Below are 17,567 nucleotides of genomic sequence, written 5' to 3' on the forward strand. Positions count from 1 at the left end.
ACAAATGCCCTGAGGCAAACAGATCTACTGTGTGAACCCATTCCCCATGGGTTAGGTTATGAATGAGATGGACTAGGTGTGGCTGCCATGGTGGCCATGAAACTCTGTGCCTCAGACCCTAGGCCCAGAGATGGCAGGAGTCACCCACAACTATAAAGGCTGGAAAACTTCAACCCAGAGAGTTCAGGAGCTCAGACAGGGATGCTGCTATACTGCAGGGAGGTGAGTGAGCAGCAGTTCTCATTGATTCCAGCAGCCCAACCTCACAAAAAGGTTTTCACATCCAAGTGATGTCAGGACAGGGGCCCTGGAAGCCACTAGAGACAAACAATGCCAGCATCCTCTTGTTGCTGTCCTGGAATCATGACTGATACCATACCTGAAACTCAGGAGGGCACATTTCTGAGACAGGGGTCTTCCTTTCATTGCCCAATCGGGCCTTAGCGATGCAAGCCAGGTCAGCCCATCATACACAATCAGAATGCTAATGAGGTAACTTTATTACAGGTAAATCTGGCATTCAGTAGCAGCAACTGCTGTCCAGACCCATCAAAGCTCTGGAAACCAGGACTTAGGGCTATGATGCTGGAAGTCTTTCTGCCCAATTCTCCTTAGAGATACAAGTCTTTGGCAGGGAACATTTACATCATATCACCTAGCTTGGGAATGAAACATTTGCCAAAAAAAAAAAAAAAGCAAGATCAGAGCATCAAGGGCTCAGCCATTTTATCCCAAACTACAGATTCTCACAAAGTGATCTCCTACGGATTGATAGGTTTAGCTGGCGCCAACAACCTCTTTATATTAGAAACCCCTTCTCCACTTCAGCTGTTTGTCTGGATAGTTTTTAATAACCTTAATTGCTTAATTCAACTAAAATATAAAATGAGCAGTACAAATTATATGTTCAATTCCAGGTAGAATGTTTGATACATTTGATAAATTTCAAGAAGGACAGAACCAATGAAGTGTTGTTATATCCCCTTCTGTCATCTAGGCTGCTTTATAAATCTGATCATTTAAACATATAAACATTTTTATAGAATATGGAATATTAAGAAAAGTTAATCTGAATTCATATATATTGACATTTGTTTTACATTATGATAGAATTCGTTCATATGCAAAAAGCAAGCGAAGAGCCAATTATGTTTATTATCTATTTTTTTTTATTTTTATACAAACAATAGGAGGGAACAAAGCAGATGCTATGGCAGCATCAACATTCAAACCATTTCAAAATTAGAAATCCACGCATTATTCCATCCCAATCACCCAGCAATCATAACTAGCATAAGGCCCCTAAAGCCCCAAGTCATCCCATTCAAGCACTGCGTAGTTTATCTAGGACAGCACAGTTAATGTATTTTCAGATTAAAAGATTTTTTCCTTTCTTATCAAAGATTCCATCTTAAACTTAACAAGACGAAATTAAGTCCTATACAAAAAAAAAAAAAAAAAAAAAAAAGTTACTCAGGCCTGGAGTGCACAGAACTGCTGAAATACAGCCAGTATGTGATGATCCAATTCTGCTGTAAATAGAAGGTTCTCCAAGGTCACCATGTACTGTTGGATGATCTGATGATGCTATAGACACAAAAAAACATTTCAGTTAAGCTTGTAAATGATGTAGCACATTAAATATTATATGCCTAAAAATATAATATCTTTTTTATATTTTCCACCTCTTTGATAGCTATAGTATAAGTACACTATACACTACAGAGTAGGTGCAACTCAAGTCAATGAAGCTGAAAACAGCACCAGGATTTGAACTGCCAGAGGGTGGACAACCTTAATTATTAGAAGCAGGAGGTTTTCATCATGCCAACTGTTTTTCACAGATATGAAAGGTTTAAGAGTCATTGTCAAATATTATTTCCTTTATAACTATTAATGTGCAATTTTCAGAGCACTGGACAATTAAAGCCATCAAATCAATACAAGTACTGTATAAAATAAATAGAAATCATAAGATTCATAAACTTTTAATACCAACAGTTCATCTCCAGTTACAACCTTTACAAATAAATCAAAAGATCTCAACTTCGATCTCAGGCAAGCTTTTTTGAAAGGACTTTCCAGAAACAGCGCCAGCACCACTCTCTATTGACTATGTTATCTAATTTTAGATAAGAGGATTTAAATCTTATTCTTATTATTTAATTGTTTACTTAGAATCTTCAATGAAAAGACCAAGGATTGGGAGGCATATTTAATAAAAGGCAGTCCTGAGAATTAAAGGCTTTAGAGACAACAGTGGTCACATTAGTGCCCAAAATTCAATGGCAGAAAATCATGGCTGCTTAGATCATTAAGGTTTTAAGAAAGGAAAAATCTTCAAGTACCCAGATTCAATCCAGGAAGTGACTTAATTAGTAATACACAACATGCAAATTATGCAAACCCAGATGGATACCTAATTACCCTCTGAAAAATATGTAATAGATCTCAGGAAGGTATTTATTGGCTTGTCTTCTGTATCTGAATATGGCACATACTCAGATAGGCTGTTTCAGGATAATCTCACTTTCAATAACCACATGCAATCTGACATCTATAAGACTTACCTGTAGGAAGATTTGCTGCAGCCTCTCTATACAGTTCTTGTACCAAGGTGTAATTACATCAGTCCCTCCTGTTTCACATCGTACTAGATGCTCTGTTAGGATCATAATAAAACGCTGGAAGGAATAAAAACAGTGAAATTGTTGGCGTTAGATTTGTAGACAAGATAACTTTTTTTCTGAGCAGGGGTTAGAAGACTTATGGAAAACAGCCTCTCTGAATTAAGTACGATATAATTTAATATAGAACATCAACATTAGTAACAGTGGTACCAGTTACTATTTCCAGAATTCAAATGTACAGAATTTTAATTTAGATTAATTTATGAAGCTGAAACACTTTTTGTTTCAGACTTTTGAAGTCACGTTAAGATTCTAAGATTGCAAGGGGCCAGTATTTCAAGCCCTGGCACTGCATGACAGAGTGAGCTCCCATCACTTGCCTCAGCTCCTGTCAACCTAGCATTTTGAAAGCATAAAAATTCTAGTAGATAAAAATGGTATCAAAATGGTATCAAAAGCCGCTGAGAGATCTAATAGGACCAGGGCAGAGGAATAACCCCTGTCCCTGGCCCTCCAGAGATCATCCACCAACGCAACCAAAGCTGTCTCCGTGCTGTATCTGGGTCGGAAGCCGGACTGGAACGGGTCTAGATAGACAGCTTCATCCAGGTATTGGGGTAGCTGCCGCGCCACAGCACTCTCTACAACCTTCGCAACAAAGCGAAGGTTGGAGACTGGACGATAATTACCCAAAATAGCTGGGTCCAGGGAGGGCTTCTTGAGGAGGGGTCTCACCACCGCCTCTTTCAAGGCGGCAGGGAAAACCCCTTCCAACAGAGAAGCGTTGATAATCCCCTGGAGCCAGCCTCGTGTCACCTCTTGAGTGGCCAGTACCAGCCAGGAAGGACAAGGGTCCAGTAAACATGTGGTGGCGTGGAGCCTCCCCAACAACCTGTCCACGTCCTCGGGAGCCACAGGGTCAAACTCATCCCAAACAGACTCAACAAGATGTGCCTCCTCTCTCTCGCTTAGATCATCCAATTTCGGTCCAGACCATCCCGGAGCTGAGCAATTTTATCGTATAGATAACCACTAAACTCCTCGGCACGTCCCTGCAAAGGGTCATCCCGCACCTCCTGATGAAGGAGGGAGCGGGTCACCCGAAACAGGGCGGCCGGGCGGTTATCTGCCGACGTAATGAGGGTAGAGGCGTAGGAGCGCCTCGCCTCCCTCATTGCCACTAGGTAGGTCCTAGAATAGGACCTAACTAGTGTCCGATCAGCTTCGGAACGACTGGACCTCCAAGTACTCTCCAGCATTTCATCTCCCTCAGCCCCTTGGAAAACCAAGGGGCCGGACGAGACTTACGCCAGGTCAGAGGCCGCAGAGGCACGACATGGTCCAAGGCCCCAGCCGCGGCCTGTTCCCAGGCCACAACTAGTTCCTCAGTCGAGCCGTGGGCCACATTTATTTATTTTATTATTTATTTTATTTATTTGATTTTTATACCGCCCTTCTCCCGAAGGACTCAGGGCGGTGTACAGGCAAGATAAAACATACAATGTACAAATTAAAATGCAATTTAAAAAACTTATTTTAAAATTAGCCTAAATAAATTAAAATATGCCATGAACTAAAAACCCCGTTTAAAATTAATAAAATTTACAAATTTTAAAAATTAAAATTCAAATTCAAGCCAGCCCCGCGCAAATAAAAAGGTGTGTCTTCAGTTCGCGATGGAATGTCCGAAGGTCAGGTATTTGGCGTAAGCTCGGGGGAAGCTCGTTCCAGAGTGTGGGAGCCCCCACAGAGAAGGATCTTCCCCTGGGGAGCTAGCCGGCATTGTTTGGCGGACGGCACCCTGAGAAGTCCCTCTCTGTGAGAGCGTACGGGTCGGTGGGAGGCATGTGGTAACAGCAGGCGGTCCCGTAAGTACCCAGGCCCTAAGCCATGGAGCGCTTTAAAGGTCGTAACCAACACCTTAAAGCGCACTCGAAAGGCCACAGGTAGCCAGTGCAGTCTGCGCAGGAGCGGTGTTACGTGGGAGCTACGCGTAGCTCCCTCTATCACCCGCGCAGCTGCATTCTGGACTAACTGGAGCCTCCGAGTGCACTTCAAGGGGAGCCCCATGTAGAGAGCATTACAATAATCCTCAGGGAATGGCCCAAGCTCCGTCAGGAACCTCTCAGGGTCCATCAGGCGCCTGGGACGGAACCAACGTATAGGTTCCGTCTCCCTGCGATGGTGGGTGGCGGTTCGGAAGTCTAGGCGAAGGAGAAAATGATTTGACCATGACATTGGTTTTGTTACTAAATCATCTAATTCCAGATCATTTAACCACTGTCCAGAGATATAAATTAGATCCAGCATGCCTCCTCCCATGTGCATAGGGCCATCATTTACTCGAATCAGGTCCAAGGCCATCATGGAAGCCTGGAACTCCCGAGGTGCAGTCGATGACAAGCCAGCTGATGGCAGGTTGAAATCCCCCATGACTATAAGTCTGGGGGTCTCAACCGCCACATCGGCAAGTACCTCCAACAGCTCGGGCAGGGCTGTGGTCACGCAGCAAGGAGCCAGGTACACGATCAACAAGCCCAACTGATTCCTATGGCCCCACCTCACATAGAGGGATTCACAGCCGGCAATCTGAGGAACAGTGGCCTCCCTCGGCTCTAGATTTTCCTTAATGACAACCGCCACCCCCCCACCCCTACCTTGGGCCCTCGGTTGATGAAATGCTCGGAAACCCGGAGGGCACAGCTCAACAAGGGGAACCCCCCCCTCTGGACCCAACCAGGTGTCCGTAATGCCCATAAGGTCCGCGGACTCCCCCTGAATAAGATCGCAAATCAGGGGAGCTTTATTGACCACGGACTGGGCATTACATAACATCAACCGAAGATCCAAGCTCTGAGGATCATGGCCGCCCGAGGAACGGGTAGGGACTGAGGGGCCGGAGCACGTGATCGCTTTCAAACATCGAGCACGTGCTCCCAACACTCGATACGGCCCCCCCCTCCGCCATATCTGCCTCTCCCACTTACTGTACAGATTGAACCGCCCTCTAATCCTGGAACAGAACCCTCCCCCCCTGCCTCCAGACCAGATGTCATAATGCCGCGAACAGGCACAGGGGCTGGATCCCTCCCCAACGGGTTGTCTCCCCCACCCGTCATGTCCCTCCCCCCCCTTAAAAAACCCTTATTTAAAAATCTATTTAAAAATCCCCACAAATTCTTCTTGGCCGCATGCCACCTCTCTGGGTCCCAAGACCCTTCGTTAAGGTAAGCCCTCGATAACTTGGAGGGCCATTCCTGCGAGGCGGGGGAACCTCGCAGTCGAAGGAGATCAATAGGCGAATATCTCATAACCAAATAAAATGGCAGAAAAAGTCCGTCCCTAACCGGCATAGATATTACAATCATTCAGATAACCTGATCAAGACCCGCCATAGGATGATAAAAATTTGGGCAAGTTCAATCTCCCGTAGGACGATAAATATCATAATAAAAGGTCCCCGGGTAAATGCCACATCATGAGTCTTAAATCCTAAACCATCCACACCGTCCATGGTATCTTGCTGCGCCGGTTGTGGGGATTGGGAGTGGGAGGCACCGTGTATCGGTGGTTCTCCTCCTATCTCTCCGACCGGTCGCAGACGGTGTTGACAGGGGGGCAGAGGTCGGCCGCGAGGTGCCTCACTTGTGGGGTGCCGCAGGGGTCGATTCTCTTGCCCCTTTTGTTCAACATCTATATGAAGCCGTTGGGTGAGATCATCAGTGGCTTTGGGGTGAGATACCAGCTGTACGCTGATGATACTCAGCTGTACTTTTCCACCCCGGGCCACCCCAATGAAGCTGTTGAAGTGCTGTCCTGGTGTTTGGAAGCCGTACGGGTCTGGATGGGGAGAAACAGGCTCAAGCTTAATCCCTCCAAGACGGAGTGGCTGTGGATGCCGGCACCCCGATTCAGTCAGCTGCAGCGCAGCTGACTGTCGGAGGCGAGTTATTGGCCCCAAAGGATAGGGTGCGCAACTTAGGTGTCCTCCTGGATGAACGGCTGTCGTTTGAAGATCATTTGACGGCCGTCTCCAGGAGGGCCTTCCACCAGGTTCGCCTGGTTCGGCAGTTGCGCCCCTTCCTTGATCGGGATGCCTTGTGCACAGTCACTCATGCGCTCGTTACCTCTCGCTTGGATTATTGTAATGCTCTCTACATGGGGCTCCCCTTGAGGTGCACCCGGAGGCTTCAGTTAGTCCAGAATGCAGCTGCGCGGGTGATAGAGGGAGCTTCGCGTAGCTCCCGTGTAACACCGCTCCTGCGCAGACTGCACTGGCTACCTGTGGCCTTTCGGGTGCGCTTTAAGGTTTTGGTTACTACCTTTAAAGCGCTCCATGGCTTAGGGCCTGGGTATTTACGGGACTGCCTGCTGTTACCTCATGCCTCCCACCGACCCGTGCGCTCTCACAGAGAAGGACTTCTCAGGGTGCCGTCCGCCAAGCAATGTCGGCTGGCGCCCCCCAGGGGAAGATCCTTCTCTGTGGGGGCTCCCACCCTCTGGAACGAACTTCCCCCGGGTTTACGCCAAATACCTGACCTCCAGACCTTCCGCTGCGAATTGAAAACACATCTATTTATTCGCGCGGGGCTGGCCTAAATTTTATTGGTTTTAACTTTATTACTAATTTTAATGGGGTTTTTAGTCTTATATATTTTTAAAGTTTTTAGGCCAACTATATAATAAGTTTTTTAATTTGTATTTTAATTGTATATTTTTGTACCGTTTTGTTTTATCTTGGCTGTACACCGCCCTGAGTCCTTCGGGAGAAGGGCGGTATAAAAATTAAATAAATAAATAAAATAAATAAATAAATAGGTACCACTCAAATAGGTGGGAGGAAGCAAGAAATCAACTGTCGCTGGCTCGGTCCAAATGAGAAGCAAAAACCAGCAGGAAAAAAAGGCCGCTCCTGCAGAGCACGGTTAGCTACTCAGTTTACAGAAATAGTTTGCTCCCTGTGGTGCACCCTGGATAGCCCGCAAGTGTGAACTGAACAAACTAGCAATCTTAGGGAGCCAAAATACTACTCTGTATTAACATTGTAGACTTTTGGCTTTGATGTACTGATGCTATATGCTAAATAAATCTAAGTCTGCCTTTTTCACTGGTCTATCAATATGTCTGCTTTTACCTGGAATATTACAAGGAAAAGGTTTTTTTGTTCACTTTGAGCTGATTCAACTTTTTCTTGCAAGCGTTCGATCTGTTCTTCAATGGGCCAATTTTCCCTCTCATTCCTTCGAGAATCATCACGCTGGAGGGAGAGAGTTAAAATTGAAATGATTTTAAGATGTTTTATAAATAATCAAGATGAGGAAAAAAGGCAGTGTTGCAGATATTGTCAAAAAATTGCTTGAAAGCACGCAACACAGTTTTTTGCTGTAGGTTGAACTGGCAAATAAAGTCACATTTGTTCTAGATTGGTTTGGTGTCTCAGCTATTGTTTTAGTTTATGTGTATTGTTGTTCAAAAATATTGCAAGTCTATGAGGTAAAACTGATGATATAAATCATTTATATTCAATCAAATAGGGGAGTTGATCACATTTTATCAAGCAACTTGTCCATATCATGGGAATTCAAAAAATTAAAATTATCCAGCAATTAAAAGTATCCAAAGACAAGAATGCCTGAGCCATAGGCCCAGCAGAAGGATGACCATCTCTGACTTTCCATCCTGCTGCCCATCTCTGCCTAGCTCAGCAAATCAAATCAAATCAAATCTTATGTTTTTATAGCTGATGAAGTATCTTTTAAGTCTTATTTCTTCATACAGGAACAGAAAAAAAAAGTGACCTACTCTTTTCTGTTGCTTGGCTAATCTTTCTTTGGCTTCTTCTAGCTCCTTTTGGATCATCATCACATGCTTGTTCATCTTACGAATGGTAGAGTGTAAGATCTCCCAAATATAAAATCTAGCAATAAAAAAAGCAAAGAACACTCTCATATTCAGAGAACACATTCTGATTTTTCTCAGTAAAAAAATATACTTGTATATCTAAGCTTTTCTCAGGCAATGAGTGAAATGGATGAAAACACAAGGACAATGGTGAAACTTTCTCTCCATTTCTTCCCTCTGAGGAGAAATTTCAGTATCAGAATTCTCTAGGACTGTTTAAAAAAAAAGCATGCAAATTTTCAATCAGATATACAAAAGGTTGCTTACTTTCAGGAAATACTTTTAACTTAAGCAAAATTTCCCTTATCAAGGTCTATGAAAAATATTTAAAGCATAATCTGGAGATTTTTTTTAAAAAAATATTTGGTTTACAAGTATTTACCTTGTAAAATCATGAGATAGCTCTGGAGAAAAAATCCAGTTTGCCACTGCAGCACAATCCACAATCTGTGTTCGAATCATCTTATCCACCAGTACAGCAATCATCTGTGCAAATGCAGAAACTTTGCTCAGTTCATCAGTAGTGTGTGTTGCCATCTGGGCACAATTTTCAACACAAACTTACAGACTGAAATCCCAGTTAACTGAAACTACACAGGAGCCCTCAAAGCCCAGCCTCTCTAAAGATTCAGTGCCTAAGCTGTGCAGACCATAATTATGTATGTTAACAGAGCCTCTTATCATAACTTCCAAGGCAGGCAGGCAGGCAGGCAGGCAGGCAGGCAGGCAGGCAGGCAGGGAAGGAAGGAAGGAAGGAAGGAAGGAAGGAAGGAAGGAAGGAAGGAAGGAAGGAAGGAAAGATAAAAATGTTCATTCTTACCTGAGGATGATTCTTCCATACTTCATACATCACTCTAAGAACGTGAAGCTTCCCTTCATCACTTTCAGCCAAAGTTCTGAGGGCTTCTCGAAATCTTATAAAAACAAAAAGGACATAATCCAAGGATGTTAAGGAATAGAACATGTCGCTTATTCTTACAGATCAATTCTTATGGACCCCTGTGATTCAACTGAGATCAAAATGGCAAAACTGATTGGGAGGGGAGAGTGAAAGAGAAGTGGAATGGTCTCCCAAGATCATTCTGAACTCTGGATTTCTAGTTTGAGAGACTAGCAATATTGCCATGTTGACAAAGAGCTACTCTGTAACACAGCAGTTCTTCCTGCTACCTTGGTTAGCTACACATTACAGCACCCTGTGAATACTCAGCAAATGTATTATGGAATCCATCTCTTCCCCAAAATCAGTGCCAACATTAAACACACATACATACCCCCATAGGTAAGACAGAGGTAAGAGAAATTAGTTGCCAATGCAATGAGAGAAAACCATGGCTTTAATCCAAGTCATAGCAGAAAGTATGTGCCAACCCTTTAAAGTAGATGAGACTTGAATGCCAAGGAAATGAATGCTAATACTACTTTTGTCATAGAGTTACAGTAATAGAATCTTACCTCCCTGCCATTTTCTAAAGAGAACCAGGGAGGGTCAAGTTTGAGATGCTTTCTCAAATTTCATTCCTGATTTGGGCTGAGATTTTTCTTATCTGACCATGGCCTTGGCTGCAGCTCTCCCTCAAGATTATCCTCTCAGGACTACAGTATTGCAAAAATGTCTCAGACAGGACCATAAGAGGCAGAGGGCATAAAGCACAGCCAGACTTCCAACATTCTGTTATTATTGCCAACCTTAACAAAAGTAGTTTAGTCTTCCGGTTGAGTTGATTTCTTGGCTTGGTTTACATCATGGGGCTGACATTCTCTCATTATATAATGGGACCCAGACAGCTTTTTCTTCAGAGAGGCTGTTTTTAATTTTGCTTGTTCCCAAGCTCTACCCACCACTCTACAATCTAATGCAGGGAGCGGGTTCTTCTGGACAAGCAAGCTTTCTTACTTCCCTCCTCCTGCAGACCTTCTTTGGCCATTCTTATTAGCCTGTATCTTCGGCTTCAATATACACAGGGACAACGTTCTGCCGCAGATCACAAAGAGGTGAGAAAGAACTGATGAACTTTTTGTCTACACTGTAGTGTAGGAGAAAGCTGCTGAATGCAAGACTCATCCAGATAGACAGACATAAAGGTCCCAGGGATCAGAGACTATCCAGGAAACAATCCATTTGAAACAGTAGGTTAAAGAAAAGTAAATAAGATAGCTAATTCTTAAAAGAATAAAAAATAAAGAACAGGACAGAATGCACTTGCTTCTATCCTTTTTTTCATAAAGTTACAAGACAAATAAAAATAAAATGACAACAACATGAGCACACTGACAATTTAATGTACTTAATGATAAATACTTACTTTCCCAGAGCGCTGAAAGAGTGACTGAATGACTTTGAGGCTAAGTGCAATAGTGTCTGGACAAAAACCTCTATTTTTAAAGGATTGAATGAGAAGCCTTCATCTGGAAAACAAAGTTACAAATACATCTGAATACCTATAAGCAATGTGGCATTCACCAAAGGCTGAGAAGGACTGAATATTTTTAGTTTTTTTTGTTTTTTTTTAAATTGGTGAGGAAATTTCATAATAGGCTTTTCTTACAATTTCATTAAGACAAATTAAATCGTATATATCAATGAGTGAATTTCAGACATATGCTAAGGTAGATGATAAAACTGAACCGAAACTCCAAAATGTGACCATTTTCTTCCTCCTATCTGAATTGCAGCTCCTCCCTTTTCCCATGCTGAGTCTATAGTGTCATTCTGTTTTAAAAAAACCATAAATGCAAAGGCAAGTGTGCTTGTTTGTATGTATGGAGTGGTGCTGGATATCAACAGTCCCAGGTAAATACAATTCTACTTAGCTAATACAAATTGCTGTGTGAAAATAAGAACAGGAGACATTTCCTAGATTTAACTAAAACCTAACTAACTTTCCTGAGGTTTTGCAATGTTTCCATAAATGGAAATTAGCAATGGCACACAGTAAATATCAGGCGGCTTACCATCGTCTTCTTCCTGATTAAGATTGGGCACATCCTTCAGAATGGTGAAGAGTTCATCATTACTTGCTTTATTTTTAATGGCAATGCTTAAACAGAGTGCAACGTTATATCCAGGAAGAGATTCTACACCCGAAGATAGAAGAAGCAAAGTTACCATCTTTGAAAACTGGGCATTTTTTTTACAAGTGAGCTTTTCCAAGTTTACATTGTAAAAGCACGTTAAATTTTCTTGGAAGTCAACCATGTCAGACCATATGTAAGATTGAATAGCAACAGCAATAGCACTTATATGCTGCTTTACAGTCTTCTCTAAGCGGTTTACAGAGTCAGCATATTGCCCCCAACCATCTGAGTCCTCATTTTACTGACCTCGGAAGGATGGAAGGCTGAGTCAACCTTGAGCCAGTGACGTTCGAACTGCTGGCAGTCAGCAGTCAGCAGAAGTAGCCTACAGCATTGCATTTTAAAAACTGTGCCACCTCGGCTCTTATAAAAATTTAAAAAATAAAAATACTAGAGGGTTTTATATGTCATTCAAAAGAGAAGCCACCCATTTAAGCAATGTCCCTTCATGTCATCATGACCACTGGGCTTTGGAGGGTCCTTGATTGACACCATCTCATACCTGCCCATGGCTACAGCAACTTTCTTTAGATGGAGATACCTATTGCCTCCCCCATCCCCCACCTGTTTTAATAAGACAAAATACCATTTGCCTCCAACAGTAACAAATGCTCCTTGTCACAGTCCAAGTTTTTTTTTTTTTTTGGTAAAGTGTAAATTATATAAATATCATCTATTACATACTGTTACTTTCGTCTTCATATTTATAAATACATGTCGGATTTGCAGGAGTAAGAACGGAAAAACTAGCAGGAACGATATCTATTATTCGCTGATGGTAGGAAAGCCTGGGGGAAAAAAGATTTTGCAGAAGGTTGATAAGAAGATGTTCTTGCCGCAATTATGTCACATGATTATGATTATACTCCAGATATAACCAAACAATCACTCATAATTTGGCATACATACATGCACTGGTAAAGCACCCCAAAGCTAATATCTACATCCTGATCCTGAGTGCAGAGAAAAAGTTCCTCACAGAACTAGGACTGTGCCTGAACTATAATTTGTCAGAAACAGGGAAATGATAAGTTTCCTTGAAGATTTTGATGCTACTTTCTTTCCTTTCCTTTGTTTGAAGAAAGCTTGTTGCCAATCTCTCTGCTTAAAAAGGGAAAGACAACTCTCAGAAGTGGAAGAGAATGTCTAGCAGTTAAGATATTTTAATTAGTAGCAAAATACATTTTGTAAATGTGGGTGCTCAAATAAGGGTGCTAGAAAAAGTTAGGGGGGAAAAATCTTCCTGATATTGTCTTGCTATTAACTTGATTAACTGGAAGGGCAACCCTCTAACTATTCAAACCTCTAAAATGCTGGAAATTATTTTAACTATCTTAAGAGCATTTAGTCTTCTGCAATTTCAATTTTATTTTTTTGCTAATTAAGTTAGTCCTCAAATGAATCATTTTTTCCAAACTCCTAGAACCAATGATGATGCTTAGAAACTAACTTTAAAGAGGAATGTTTTCAGTAAACTATAATTCAGGAACCTTTCTTCTTTTTATTCCTCCATGTTTTTAATTTCTTTACTTATTCTATTTTACTTCTTTTTGGCACTTGCATAACACTGCTTATAGTGATGGAAATAGCATGGTGAATACGTAGGTATACAAATGCTGCTATCTCTCACTCACCTCATGCATTTTTCCAGTACTTCTCTTACAAACTTAGGCCTCGGTCTGTCAAGATCCTCAGAAACAGAATCTGACCTACATATTAAAAAAAAGACAGTAATCAGAAAAGGAAAGACTTATAAGTCTATATGGCAACTAGATACTTTCATGTTCATAAGATAGTTTTCTAGATTTTTATAACATCAAAATTTCTAATATACTAAGTATATGCAGGACTGGAGTTTGACTTATAATCCACAATAACTATTTAAAAAAAATTGTATCTTCAATTATTTAAAGGATCAGAAAATATATTTTTGTAATGAAACTATTTTGTAGGGTTTTCTGCCACTTGGGATAACAGTATTCCTGTCTACCACCCTATCTATTTTTCTACTTGTCCATCAATTCATCCAACCATCTATCTATGTGTCTTTTTACTATGAGCCAAAATATTGCACAATTTACAATACAAACCGTAATAAAATATATAAAAAAAATATGCTAAAATCAAACAATATACTAAATCAAACTGTCATTTAAAGATCAGGGAAGAAAAAGAAAATACATTTATATAGACCAAGCCTGGGTAAAAAACTGAATTTCAATCTCATCCAAAATACGACATTCTGGAGCAGGGACAGGAATACACTGAAGGACATTATGAACGGCTGCCAGGTGGCATTTTGCAGCCCTCAGTACATGTAGTAGGATCTCCCTGATGATCCCGGTGACCAACCACACAGAGATTACTTCATTCTACAACAGTTGAAGTGACACTTTTTTATATATACTTACTTAATGTAAGTATAATGTTTATACTTACTTTATGTTTTTAGATATATGTATGTATGTACTGTGTGTATATTTAAAATGTGTATTAAGTTTGTATATTTTATAATTTTTAGCTTTTAAAATTATTAATTGTTTGTATTCCACTCTTCCTATCCTGTTTCATGTCTGTAATAAAGATTTGCTTTGTTTTGTCAGTGCAGGCACTTGTACAGGTATTAGGATCCCAAATTGCTAAAGGCCTTGGAGGTCATACCATTGTAGCTTCAGCAAAGGAGAATGGTCAGATGTCCCATATAGCAATCTGTCAGCTGCATTTAGATCAATTGTGGCAACCAGATCAAGTGCAAGGATAGCCCCATACAGAACATATCAGAGCAATTTAAACATGACGACCATGAACATCTATAAATAGTTAAAAGTGGTGGACCTCTGGGCTTTTCCAACTCCATACCTGAGAGCATTTCTGGCAGCTCAAAGACAAAGCTGAGCAGCAGAATTAGATAGCAAGATGTAGTCTATCTTACTAAATAGTGCTCAGGAAAAAAACAACACCTCATGGCTTCCTGAGATCAGAGAGGTTTTCTGAAGACTGATATGATATCCCTATGGATCGAAGAAAGGCTCAATTCCAGAGCCTGTCTTGATGCTGCACGGAAATGAGGTTAGCATAGCTAAGTCCATACCATCCAGCACGGCCACCTATTTTTTTAATAATGCAAGCCAAGTTGGCTCTTTCATCCAGGAATTAATGAAGTTTTAGGGTGAACACTCATTATCACAAAATCATATATATATATATATATATATATATATATATATATATATATATATATATATATATATATATATATATATATATATATATATATATATATATATATATATATATGGAATCAAACACTTACCAATCTTCCCAGCTCCAACGGAATTCAAAATTACTAAGATGATGTGAAAACCAATTAATAAACCTTGATGGGAGGGAAAAAAAATCTGTAAATTTCTTATATATCTTATATCAAAACCTTTTCATTTTGTAGTGCTATTACTGGCATTATATTAAAATATGTAAAATTATTGGTGGACAAGTCTGAGTAGATGCAAATTCTTAAAAACCAAAGGATAGAAAATTTCCAATCATTTACATAATCATTTGAAGAGTTATCTCAGAGGCATCTGCATTCTTTGCAAATGCTTTGATAGTGCTGCAGTTCTAAAGCAGGGTCCCCAACCTCTAGTCCGTGGACCAGCACTGGGTCTCAGCATGTCAGAAACTGGGCCACACAAGCAAGCGAAACCACATCTACGGGATGCAGGCAGCACAGGAAACCATGCCCCTTCTGGTCCACGGAAAAACCTCTCTCCACAGAACTGGTCCCTGGTGCCCAAAAGGTTCAGGGTCGCTGTTCTAAAGTATCTTTTTTGAATCATTTTCAAACAATTAGCCTTACATCCAATAATAATTGTGTACTTCCCTTCTAGATTTTAATATGACTGTCCTATTCTTATTAGCAATCTAACTTTGCAGTGAGGTCTAACTAATTGATTATGAATGCCATATACTGTAAGTCAGAACTGAAGAAGATTCTTGGATGAGAAGTGAAAAGTCTTCAATGAAAAACAAAGTCCAGTTGCCTTTTGAAAAAGATATTAGGGCCATATAAGAAAGTTTCAGAAGAACGTAATAAAAGAAATCCTTTATTGCAATACTAATTCAATGAGAGGAATGACCTAAAATATGAAAGCCTGTAAAAGCAGAGGCATTTTATAGCTATCACAGATTTTGTTGTGCTAAAGAAACCCAAGTCACTAAGTCATCAAAAAATTTAGATGAGAATGTCTTTACTCACCGATCTATGCAGATAGTATTCATTGTATCTAAGCGCATGTACAGCATTTCTGTAGCTTGTGCAAGCTGTCATTTTTAAATTAAGGTTTAAATTGTTTATGTTATCGTGTTTAATTGCAATATGGTTGAAAACAGACCATTCCTTTTGTTATCAAAAGGTATTAACTGCAACCAGAGATTTCTGGGGGAAAAGGATACAACTTGAGGTAAAGATCCAGGCTGAAGTTTACAAAGTTCAATAAAAAGCGTTGTGTACATGATTTCAGTGTGAGGCGGAACAGGAAGCTGAAACAACTCAGCAAAAATTACCTGGGGAAAATATGAAAGCAATATGATGAAGCACACTTGCAACAATAAAAGTGCACAGAATATTTCATTGTCAATGTTAAAATGTCCCATTCCAATCCCACAATGGGCTTTCTAAGTGAATCAGAAATGGTTTGAACTCAAAATAGGTCATTTCAAGCTCCATTCTGAGATGAGGAACTATTAGCAGAGAGGAAGATCATTGGCACTAAATAAGAAAAAGTGACCTGATAAATATAGCGTTTACCTCAACAATGTGGTAATTCAGAGGGATCTTGTTGTTTCCTGGATAGCTTGTTAATTGGGCAGCACTACAGAAAAAGATAGGTGTATAATTTAGAATAAAAAAGGCAAGCAGAAAGCAAAAACCTACTATGTGCCGGGATCCATTCCTTCAAAGAACCTCTTTTCCTGCAGAAAGTAAGTCTTAGAAATAGTTGCCAAAGGTTCTGTCACCATGCAGTGTCAGTCCCTCTTTGGATAGACTGATCTAGAAACAGATATGACAGCTCCAGATGCCATTAATAACCAGGGAAAGAGCTCCTTCAAAATCGCTATTCACAGTTAACAAACATGATGTAAATCTACATTTTAAAAACATTAATTTAATACAAAAAGTTTTAAAGAACGCTTCTCAATGTAGGCAAAACAGATCAATATCACTTTTCTTGGCTGTTCTCCAAAAATACTCAAATTTTATATTAATGGCTAATGCCAGTTCAATTGGATCCATTTAATTTCCATCTCTCTCTCTCTCTCCCTCCCTCCCTCCCTCCCTTCCTTCCTGACAACAGTGCAACACAGCCAGTTATGAATGCAGACTTCCTACTAAACAACTTTGCTTGGACAAAACTGTAACTGATTTTTGTGAAAATACTTTTTAGCATATTGCAAAATATTTTGAATTTTAACACTTTTGGCACTGTATCCAATCTGATTGAAAATGTGGACAATGATTTACACAAGGAGGGCATCCTATGGAGAGGCTGAATTAAATATACATGGAAGCAAAGAGCCCTACCATGTCTTTCTCTCTTTCCAAAATGATCTGATGATGCAGTGGAGGTTTTCCTCGATCACAAATCTTTCAACAGAGTGGCTCCCAGGCATAACTGGTCCCTGACAAAAGAAACAACAGAGGTTAATTTATTGGCACAGCCCAAAAATCTATCTTCATCCCAAAAGGCATGATATGTGATGACATATTGGCATTATAACATTTTCCTAACTGTTTTAATAAAGTAGTTTGTGGGGATGTAATCTTTATAATGTACTTTTCAGCATACAGAAAGTTCAGTTGCCCCATTTTAGTTTTTGAGGAAGTGAGGGGAGGGGAGGGGAGGAGAGGAGAGGATGTATAGATGGTATTTATGCCCGGTAATTGACTAAAATGTATAA

The 17,567-nt window shown here is 40.5% G+C and overlaps 1 protein-coding gene across 4 annotated transcripts in view; it reads right to left on the bottom strand.

The window, feature by feature from the left end:
- Positions 1-1,154: 1,154 nt before the first annotated feature.
- The window catches only part of LOC131192048 (nuclear cap-binding protein subunit 1), a 31,433-nt gene continuing 15,020 nt past the window's right edge, over positions 1,155-17,567 (bottom strand). For all 4 annotated transcript variants that reach the window (XM_058170819.1, XM_058170820.1, XM_058170821.1 and 1 more), the window contains 15 exons: positions 17,191-17,288; positions 16,417-16,480; positions 16,062-16,172; positions 15,865-15,929; positions 14,923-14,985; positions 13,244-13,318; positions 12,294-12,397; positions 11,487-11,609; positions 10,838-10,940; positions 9,352-9,445; positions 8,914-9,017; positions 8,433-8,547; positions 7,765-7,887; positions 2,571-2,684; positions 1,155-1,587 (listed from right to left, as the gene is read on the bottom strand). In XM_058170819.1, the coding sequence (XP_058026802.1) occupies positions 1,474-1,587; positions 2,571-2,684; positions 7,765-7,887; positions 8,433-8,547; positions 8,914-9,017; positions 9,352-9,445; positions 10,838-10,940; positions 11,487-11,609; positions 12,294-12,397; positions 13,244-13,318; positions 14,923-14,985; positions 15,865-15,929; positions 16,062-16,172; positions 16,417-16,480; positions 17,191-17,288 (1,470 nt within the window). In that variant the 3' untranslated portion in view covers positions 1,155-1,473. The remainder of the gene's footprint in view (positions 1,588-2,570; positions 2,685-7,764; positions 7,888-8,432; positions 8,548-8,913; positions 9,018-9,351; positions 9,446-10,837; positions 10,941-11,486; positions 11,610-12,293; positions 12,398-13,243; positions 13,319-14,922; positions 14,986-15,864; positions 15,930-16,061; positions 16,173-16,416; positions 16,481-17,190; positions 17,289-17,567) is intronic.

The sequence above is a fragment of the Ahaetulla prasina genome, chromosome 2 (assembly GCF_028640845.1).
Source record: "Ahaetulla prasina isolate Xishuangbanna chromosome 2, ASM2864084v1, whole genome shotgun sequence".
In the NCBI taxonomy this organism is placed as follows: Eukaryota; Metazoa; Chordata; class Lepidosauria; order Squamata; family Colubridae; genus Ahaetulla; species Ahaetulla prasina.